The sequence below is a fragment of the Lissotriton vulgaris genome, chromosome 5, assembly GCF_964263255.1.
Source record: "Lissotriton vulgaris chromosome 5, aLisVul1.2, whole genome shotgun sequence".
NCBI classification, from domain to species: Eukaryota; Metazoa; Chordata; class Amphibia; order Caudata; family Salamandridae; genus Lissotriton; species Lissotriton vulgaris.
The window spans coordinates 1,026,499,321-1,026,509,625 of record NC_141693.1 but is presented as its reverse complement, the minus strand read 5'-3'; the positions used below and the strand labels follow the sequence as shown (position 1 = coordinate 1,026,509,625).

Genomic DNA, 10,305 nt, shown 5'->3' with positions numbered 1-10,305 from the left:
GGTCGTAGCAACTTCGAGAAACGGTTTCAATGTTTGCCACTAGGTGGCAGGGAGCCGTGGGTTAAGAATAGTAACGAGTCACAGCTAGGAGAATCTCCAATTTATTTTTTAATAAAACAATCCCAAGAACACTCTGTTACTGTTAAAGCCAGGGGTCGTTTGCACATACAAAACTATGAAGAGAAAATACTAGGGGCATATAATGACAGGACAGTGCTAGTATTCAGTTAAGTTTTATTATACTGTTGCATTGTTTTGAAATACAGTCTGTTGACTCCGTGTTCTCCTACAAATAACTTAGTTGATCTAAAAACAGATTAACGAAGTTTCACTCCAGTCTTTCTAAATGTAAGTGACATCATGAAAAAGATTTCAAGATAGCGATCAAAGTGTTGGCCTGCTTTATCTTTCAACATAAGTTGAACGTTTAGTAAAGACACTAGATAAATTCATAGGACTACTTGACTGTAGCAATTTTCTACCAAGATAAGGCCACAGGTGTCCCGCTGAATGCTGCTTTGCAGCCAGAACTTATAAATGTACTTTGGTATAAAGGGAAGCATGAGAAAATCGCAAACTGCCAGGGCACATGCACTTAGAAAGCAGTATAAAAGTAAGCATACTCAGGTCAACTAACCCAACATATAGTATAGAATGATTTTCTCAAACGAAAAGCGAGCAGGAATATGGATGGGGTAAAAACATGCGACTGCAATGCTGACTTAATTGTAAAGTTTTACATTCTACAATTTAGAAAAGAAAGTGCTTAGAGACATTCTAGTTTGACATCATACAACAGTTATTTACATTTATGTAATTGTTATTTATGGAATAGCAAGGTACCGTTTGGTACCACTTTGTGACAAAGGTTGCTTCTGAAATGAGACTGAACACTATTGTGTTTTTTTTCTCCTTTCCCATTGCCTAAAACTCGAGAGGGTGAAATTTAACAACTAAAAAAATCTAGTTAATTTAAATATCACTCCAAGGAGGTTATGTACAATGTTTTATACGCGGATAGGAAATAACTGAAATCCAGGTTTACATTTCACAATAAAATGAATTTGAGGATTCCTTAAAGGAATGGTTCCTAAAAGAAAGTGTTCAGCTTGACCTATAAAGTGACAGTGTAGTGCACAAATGGATTGAGAACATATCCTCAGTTAACCTGTGCTTCAAACTATGGTTTCAACATACTTGTTAACATCCAAAATAATATCACAAAGAAAGAATATTTTGACTTTTTCTACAGTATTTTAAAGAGAATACAACAGTTAACTGCAATCCCGGGATGAGAACATGACAGTCTTAAAACATTTTGGCATAAACATAATTAAACGATTAGTGGTTATAATCTTTCACAAATGAAATCAAAGAGAAACCCCCATATCGTTAGGAACCGAGTAAGGCATGTGAAAACACAATGCAGAGGAATGGAGACTAAAGGCAGATTCCACTTGGTGGCTATACATTATTTAAAAGATTGCTAACCTGGCCTTAAAAAGAAATAAAATATACATAAACAGTAAACACAAGTTAATCAGCATACAGATTTATATACACTGAAATTTACAAAAAAGTCAGTGTGGCTTTTGCCACAGGCAAGTGCACATCTGTCCCTAGAAACCAATCGTGAAATATTGATCTTTTCAAGTCTATTTTGACCATCTACCAATATACATTGTTCTTGACTTGCTGATATACAGTTCCATTCTTGCGTATCATATGTTCTGGCTTTCACAACAAAACATTTTGCATGGTATGTGACTGGGTCCATTCACATACACAATGAAAACGAAGAACAGTTCAATTTTTACATGTGCATAACAAGGCAATGTATTAACATTAAGTATGTATCCATTCCTTCAACAACCATTTACAAGATGTGATGTTTAGAGCGCAATCTGTGGCATCACACAACATGTGTAAGACTTCACTTAAATTTACCAGTGTCCACATCTTAAGTAAAAGAATGTGCAGGTGGTTTTTCACAATCACCTAAACAGGTTGTTCCATCATGCACAATAAGCGACTTAGATAACCGACAAAAAACGTCTCTTTATTGGGTTGAATTCACTTTTTTCAAACGTTGTCAGAGAGTTCTTCCAAGAATGATGATATCTTTAGGAAATCCTTCCATTTTAGCTATTTCAAAACAACCCAACTTGCTGTAAAAATCTAGAATTCTTTTATCATCCGGTCGCACTTCACAAAAGGCACCACGAGACCCTGCAGAAGGAAAAAGCAAAATAATGTAAAAACTCTTCAGCAGAGATGTTGTTTGAATAATATCTATTAGCCGAACGTACAAAACGTACTACAACATGGCAATACACTATCAGATGCTACCAAGGGGCACATATAAAAATACTGCTTTACCACACTCCCCATAAGTAGCAAAAATAACCAGCGTTAAGTTTACATGATGCACCTGGCCTCTTTATTTCTACCGACACTGCCTGTCCATTTGCTCTGGCCGTGCCCCTCTGCAGAGGGTGCAGAGGCTCCTGTAGTTAGTTTCCCACGCTGCATGGCATATACAATCTGCCACTAGGCCAATTCTTGCTATATGCTAGGATAAGGGGATCTTTTTGACGACACTAGAACGAGAACCCTGAGTGTACCCCCACCAACACACTATTGTAAATTTTACACATCATGGGAAGGGGCGCCGACTTGTGACCTATGATCCTTAGAGCAATAACACAACACATTTTCAATACAACTACTTGGGGAATCCTGGGGGGAATCTCTCAGCAGGCTTATAATGACAAAGAATGGGAGGGGACAGAATATCCACGAAAAGTCTCTAGAAATGCCCGCTTCCTCTTTATACAGGTGAATGTAATGATAGGGCATGCGTACCTCATGACAGGAAATCGGCTGCATATACACTGGGGCACGCTTGTAATGCGCTAAGGGCCATCACTCTGCTGCAGATTTCCACCATGTTATCTGGGGCTGCCCCTTCCCTTGTGTTCTGCATCATAGTACAGACCACACTCTCAATAGTGACCAGGAAACTGAAACTGACCACCATAGGTGCCTGACTGTTAGGCATGTATCCTAAGGCTAAGGTCACAACGAAATTCTCGGATCAGTTGTTGCTCCTGTCCAAACAGTACTATACGCTGGAAATCTGCTCACCTACCCCCTAACAGGCTACAAGGAAGGCTGACTCAATCTTCAGGGCAGAAGCATAGGAGAACAGTTCCCTCTACATGGTAGAGGGTTTGGTCTACGTCGAAAATCAACTGCAGCCCTATGGGACTCCCTAGTGCTAGATTTGAAGACGATAGTAGACCTCCTTTAACCCACGCCATGTACTTTATAGATTAAGCTAATGGACTGGATGGACTCTTGCTAAGTAAGTGATTACCCTCAAACACCCTGTAATGCATTCTCCTACTCTATCCACTTCTTCCTTTGCCTCCTTACAGATGCCCCCACATCTACCAGTGCTTCCTAACCCTGTGACATCAAGGAGGCCACTTCCCTCCGGTTATTTAACAACACCTTAATTTTCTTCAGCAACAACAACCCGGTGCGTGTTTGTTGAGGGTTTATCACAGATCGGAAGTGACCCCTTTTCCGCAATATTCCAGAAAATTATTTGTTATCAAATGCCTTGATGTTTATGTCTCACTATCCTATTAATGTTTGCTGTTTGGCACAAAATCACTTGCACAACTGTATAGTCCCTGCAGACCCTTAAGGGTTTGAGATATAATGTAAAAGTCACTCAACTAGTGGCTCAAGCCGATATATTTTAAAATCTCAATAAAAACGTGGGGAAAAACAGCACTATGTTAAATAATAAAAATAAAGTGAAAGTAAAAGCTGTGCAATAGTTATTAGAGTACACGCAAATCTGCAGGCATACCATCAAGCTTTCTTTACCTTGCACGGTCTTACCTAATGCCAAATATTGATAGGTTCACCCGAATCTTATAAGTCACAATCATCCTTGCTTTTTTAACACCTCAGATGAAACTGTTACATTCAATGGGAATTTATTTTTCCTCATTAAATCGAACAACTCTTTGCTAATGCGAAGCACGTCTCCATTTGTGCTGAGAAATTCTTATGTACTTGATACATGAGCTTTCTTCACAAGGTACAAGCAATAATTACAGAGATCCTCTGGGGTGGACTAAAAAAAATCTAGAAAAAGACTTAAAAATCTTACACTAGGATATTGAGCAACTGACCGGTTGCCTGTACTGGAATGCATTAGGTTTAAAACTCCATGTTAAAATAATTGCTAGGTTCACAAAGGCATTCCCCACCAAGGTTCGGAATCATTGGAGGCCAAAACAGGTTAGTGGTACTTCTATTTTCAGTATAAACTATGGTGGGTGGCTCTTTCTGAATCTGAATGCTCACATTAAGAGTTCTAGCCTTTAGCGCGTCAGACTGATTGAGGATCACCTATCCATTGGTCTGAATTTAAAACAATATTCTTTTCAGAAGCTTATTTGTCAAAATGGCCACAACTATTCTTTGATGCCAAACATGTTAAACAAGTAGTACTCTCAGCACCAAGACACTAGCTCAAGAGTAAAAGATGCACTTTACTAGAAGAAATTAGTTACCTCCCTGTAACTCTAATTCTTCAGCGTTGGCATAATTCATATATAGTCACTAGAATCAAGCTATCCTGGCTGAAAAAGGGTGAAACCCTGAAACCGGTCCTATGATGCTTTTTTCCAGTCCAGGAAGAACTTGGCTTGGCAGTTCGTGCTGGACTGTTCCCATTCATGGGGCAGAGGGTCAAGACTGATTTGCATATGGCTGGGTTCAAACTGGAATGGCATGGTGTGCAAAAAAAACAAACTATGGATTTAGGTACAGATCTCTGTACTCGGGTGAATGCATGACATTGTTCTGCATCCTGTTCATCAATTGTTTTTGCATTTGTCACCCCGAGTGGGACGGGTATGCCCAGACATGGGTCCCGTGCTCTCCATGCCACTAGAGTCCAGCTATCCTGACTGAAGAGGGGTGAAAGCCTGGAACAGGTGCTAGGATGCTTGTTTCCAGTCCAGGGAGGACCTGGCTTGGCACTTCGGACTGGACTGTTCCCATGGGGAACAGGGTCAAGACTGATTTGCATATGGCTGGGTCTGAACTGGAATGGCATGGGGAGCAAAACAACAATGGATTTAGGCCCAGATCTCTGTACTGGTTAAGGTTTGACTTTGTACAGCATTCTGTCCATCAATTGTTACTATTGCTGCGCAGAATATAAAGCAGTCCCTTGCCGAAGCGATACCTAGAAAGCAGGTGAAAGCGATGTCTGAGAGTATTCACAGAACACTTTGTCCAAATATCACTTGTTGACAAGCAACGTTTAAGGGATACTGCTAACAAAGGCTAGGATGGCCCCCTTGTGAGTAGAGGTGGCAAAATGGGACAAAAGGACTGTGCGCTTGGGCTTCACACAGCAAGCGTGGATGCACTGAACTATCCATCTCCCAATGCTGGCTGTATAGATGGCATGACCGCCGTGGAGTTTGCACAAGCCTAAAAAAAGTTGCTTGGACTTTCTAAAAGGTTTAGTTCTGTCACTATAATACAGGAGCACCCTCTTAACATTGAAGAGTGTTAAGGGCTCTCTCCGTTACAGATTCTGGCTGTGCGAAAAAGACTGGCAGCTCAATATGCTCAGGCGCCGGATCGCAAGGTTCTGCTGTCTGGTATGTGGATGGCTGAGCTGGCCATGATGCGGAGTGAGAAGGTCCAGTATGATCAGAAGCTCTAGAGGGGAACTGACTGACATCTCCAGGAGCACTGAATACTAGGTCTGCTATTAGGATAAGGGTCAGGATACAATAATCTTCCTCACTACGTACAAGATGAGGGGGAGTGACTGAAAAGCTTAGGCAGATATCCCTGACCCGTTCATTCATAGTGCATTGTTCATGGACTGTAGGTTAGGAAACCGGAATGCACATTTTGCCATTTTGCATTTCTGAAGTAGCGATGAGATCTATGGACCAGGTACTACATGCTGAAAGTACTTGTGAAGGGCTTGGGAGGTGAAGATTCCCCTCCAGGTCCACAAGCCAGTCTCTAGTTCTGGCAAATGCTCAGACTACAGGTGAAAGTTATTGTGGGTTGCCCAGAACCATATTTCCTGAGCTACTGCGGAGAGCTGGGGGATTGTTGCCCCTGTGCTTCTGGATGTAGTACATGACTGTCATGTTGTGCATCTTTATTAGGACTGTCTTGCCCCGAATGAGTCTGTAAATAGCTCTGAGGGCTGGTCTGATGTCTAGCAACTCCTGGCAGTTGATATGAAACCATTGGTACTTAAGAGGCCAAGTGCCTTTAACAGTCATCTCAAGAAGGGAGCACCCCACTTCATAAGAGACTCCTACTGCACGGAGGGTGGTGGTGGGGGGCGTTGGCTCGGTGGTTGGGTGCGTGGTCTGTGCGCCAAAGCTGTTGTGTATGTCGGCGATCTTGCTGTGAAAGAACGAGGCGAGTGAGTCGCAGAGGTCTTGCGAGGGAGTGATGTCGTTGTTTCTGGCACTGGGGTTGGAGAGCTCTTTGCTGATGCTGAAGAGTTCCTTTCTGTTGTGGGCGTTGTTGTCCAGTCGTTCCTTGAATGCTGTCTTCTTGGTGGTGCGGATCAGCTGGTGGTGTTTGCGGGTGGAGTGCTTGAGGGCAGTCATGTTGTCTGGTCTGGTTGTTGCTCCAGGCTCTCTCGAGGGTACGGCAGTTCTTCTTGGAGTTCTTGAGTTAGTCGGTGAACCAGGAGGCTTTCTTGCTGCCGGGTCTGCTGGGAGGGGTCTTTAGTGGTGCGAGGTTGTCTGCGCAGATGGTGATCCACTGTGTGAGATTGCTGGCTGCTTCGTTGGGGATCTGTTGTGCTGGCGGGAGGGTTCTGGCTGAGGGAGGTGGTGAGCTGGTCGGCGGGGATCTTGTTCCAGCTTCTACGAGGAACCTGTTGTGGGTGGTGGGTCGTGGTTCTTCTGAAACTGAAGTGGATGCAGCTGTGGTCCGTCCAATGAAGTCCGGTGGAGTGGCTGAAGGAGATGTGCTTGCTGGAGGAGAAGACTGGGTCCAGCGTGTTGCCGGCGTAGTGGGTGGGTGTGTTCACCAGTTGCTTGAGTCCGAGGTTGGCGAGGTTGTCCAGCAGGGTGTGGTGTTGTTGGTGGTGTCGTTGTTGTTCTCCAGGTGGAAGTTGAAGTACCCTAGGAGGATGTAGTCAGCGGAGGGCGTGCGGGCTGATGAAGTCTGCGATGTCTTCGCTGAATCGTGTGCGTGGACCCGGGGGTCTGCAGATGAGGGTGCCTCTGAGGGTCGTCTTGGGGTCGGTGTGTATCTGGAAGTGGAGGTGTTCGGCGGCGGTGAGGGTGTCATCGGAGTTGGTCGTGATGCGGATGGTGTTCTTGTGTACGATGGCGATGCCTCCTCCGGTCTGTTTGACGCGGTCCCTCCTGGTGATCTTGTACCCGTCCGGGATGGCGATAGCGATGTCAGGCGCTGAGGAAGCGTTCATCCAGGTTTCTGTGAGGAAGGCGACGTCCGGTGATGTGGTGTCGAGCAGGTTCCAGAGTTCGACGGCGTGCCTGTGGACGGAGCGGGTGTTAATCAAGATGCACTTGAGGTGGTTGCTGCTGGTTTTCGGCTTGTCTGGTGCGGAACAGGTCCGGAGGCAGGTGAACTTGCAGGCTTGGCAGGTGAAGGGTCCATGGGTGCGTTTCGGGGTGGCTCGGTAGCAGGCGGCATGTCGGTCGGCATTGAGCGAGTGGAGGGTGGCGCGTCGTAGGTCCGTCGGGAGGGTTGGCATTGATGTGGACCAGGGGTCCTGGCGCTGGGCGCAGTCCAGGCGCAGACGGGCTTGCCTTTGGCGCACCCGCTGCGAGTGACCCCTGCGCGTACGTGCGGGCTCCATATAAGGCGAAGTGGGAGGGAGGAGCAGCTGGGAGGCGGGAGCTGGGCGGCCAACGGGGACACAGAAATTAAAGGGGGCGTGGCCGCGAGGGAGCAGCGGCAGGAAGCGGTCACAACAGGGGAAAAAACGGCAGAATCGCAGAGAGCACTACGAGTCCAACACTACTGTGAAACATGGATGAAGGTACAGATGGGGGAGGTAAAAACGGAGTACAATGAAGGCACAGAAGGGGGAAATGCAAATGAAATACAATGAGGCACAGATGGGGGAAATACTAACGAAACAATGAGGTACAAATGGGGGAAATACAAATGAAAGACAGTAAGGCGCAGATGGGGGAAATACAAATGAATACAATGAGGCACAGATGGGGGAAATACAAACGAGATACAGTGAGGCACAGATGGGGCAGCGGCGGAAGGATAGAGCGAGCAGCAGCGAGGGGGTGCCTACAGCTGGAGGGCCGTGCGGCGTGGGGGTGTCCTGAGGTCGGGACACCCCCACACCCCCAAAGGCCTTGTCTATGTGCAATGCACCATTGATTTGTAGCTTGAGCAGCTGTGCACTCTCCAGAGGCGTGTATTAACTTAAGACTCCTTATCTGGTAGGGAAGCATCCACTTATGTTTGGAAATTAGCCCGTTTAAGAGCATTAGACACTACCTGTGAATCTAATGGCAACTGGCCCTTGATAAATACTAGGTCTGTTGGGGAGGCCTTCAACTTTGTAAACCCAATTTGCGTGCTTGTACTGGGTCCTTAAACATGTCATCAGCGTGTCTCATCATGCCCTTAAGCATAGGACGTGTTTGTGATGACCTATGTGTGGATCCTAAAGTCTCAAAAAAAAGATTTCATTCTAATGATTCTTTCTGCAGTGTCACTCCAAGATATTGTGCAGCCCTGGCAATGAGTTCCTGGTGGGATACATTGTGGTCTGGAGGAGAAGACTTGGCTGCGTAAAGGTCTGGGCCATTATCTGCTGGAGGATCAATTGTATATTCAGTTCATGGATCTAGAGGAAAATGTGTTCCCCTCATCATCAGCATCATTAAAGTCATGGTGAGATTGTGGAGAATCCTCAGGTGTGATTTGCAGGTGGAGAAGGAGGCGGTGGAGAAGAGGATGGTAGTAGATGAAAAGGACTGGTAGCAACAGATTTCTTCTTTAAAGGGATTTTTCTAGGCGGTGTCCTCATCAGGAAGCTTAGGTTTCTGAGTCAGCTTGGTATGAATATGACCCGTCCCGGGAATAATATACAGTCTCTTTTGCTTGAGATCCGTTTTCGGTGGGACAATGTCTAAATTCGGATCTGAAGTGACATCTTTCAGTTTTGGCGCCGACATTTTCGTTGCCGGCGTGGGGTGGCCTTTCTGTACAGAAGATTTTGGCTCCATAGGCTGCTTGGCTTTCGGCATGGAGGATTTTGGCTCCAAGACTGATTTCTGTTTGGAACCGGTGGGATTTGGTTTCAACAAGGACTTTTGCTGACTTGGTACTGAGCCGGAAGGCTTGACTGGCTGTTTCGGAGGCGGGGCATCAGAAACATTGTCTCGGTGCTGACCGAAGCCTTGTGCTTTTTGGGAGTAAATTGAAGGGGCAAGGGGTCTTCCGTACTCACGTAATGTTGTCCCTGCGGCAGTTTTTCGGCGTCGAGATCTAGCTCTAGCTCCAAGACCTGCGCAGAGGAGGCTTCTTCTTCCTCTGCCGCTGATGCCTCAACGTCTTCTTGAAGGGAAACTTCACCGAAGATGTACGGCATGTCTCCGATGCTCTGGCGCTGCATCTCTTGAAGTTGAGACCAACGATCTCGAAGAGTTTTCTTCGATCGAAACAATCTGCAAACGTTGCAGTCTTCTTCCTTGTATTCTAGAGACAAGCAGGGTTACACACCCTGTGTAAATCGGAACGCGGATACTTCGCATGGCACTGAGAGTAGATTTGAATGGTGTCCGTTCCATCGGCGGAGAACTGACCCGACGCAGTTAGGCCCGAAGGCCGTCCATAAAGCTTTCCGATCGATAAGTAGATTCCGTTGTTCTAAACGACACGCTGAGAAGTGGGAAACGTGTCCAAAACAATACCGCCGAGGGTAGAGAGGATTGCGTGTCGAGGGGAACCCGAAGAACGGTTTCGAACCGGAGCGCAGCAATACACAGCTGAACCCCATGGCGGAAAAAAACGATCTAATAATGGAGTCTATGACCATGCGCACTATCACCGTAAGGAGGAGTCACCTTACCTCGTGACTAGGAAAGACTTCTTTGAAGAAAAACAACTTGCAAACATCCGTACCCAACACTAGATGGCAGGAGTATGCCAAGCATGTGTAACTACAGCACACATGCCTCGAACATTGAGTTACTGCTTGATACCAGAAGATCCCTGGCTTTGGAATTA

The 10,305-nt window shown here is 45.7% G+C and overlaps 1 protein-coding gene across 1 annotated transcript in view; it reads right to left on the bottom strand.

The window, feature by feature from the left end:
- Window positions 1-217: 217 nt before the first annotated feature.
- OGA (O-GlcNAcase) overlaps window positions 218-10,305 on the bottom strand; it is a 548,350-nt gene continuing 538,262 nt past the window's right edge. The window contains exon 16 of the mRNA XM_086922657.1: window positions 218-2,229. Coding sequence (XP_086778783.1) covers window positions 2,093-2,229 — 137 coding nt within the window. The 3' untranslated portion in view covers window positions 218-2,092. The remainder of the gene's footprint in view (window positions 2,230-10,305) is intronic.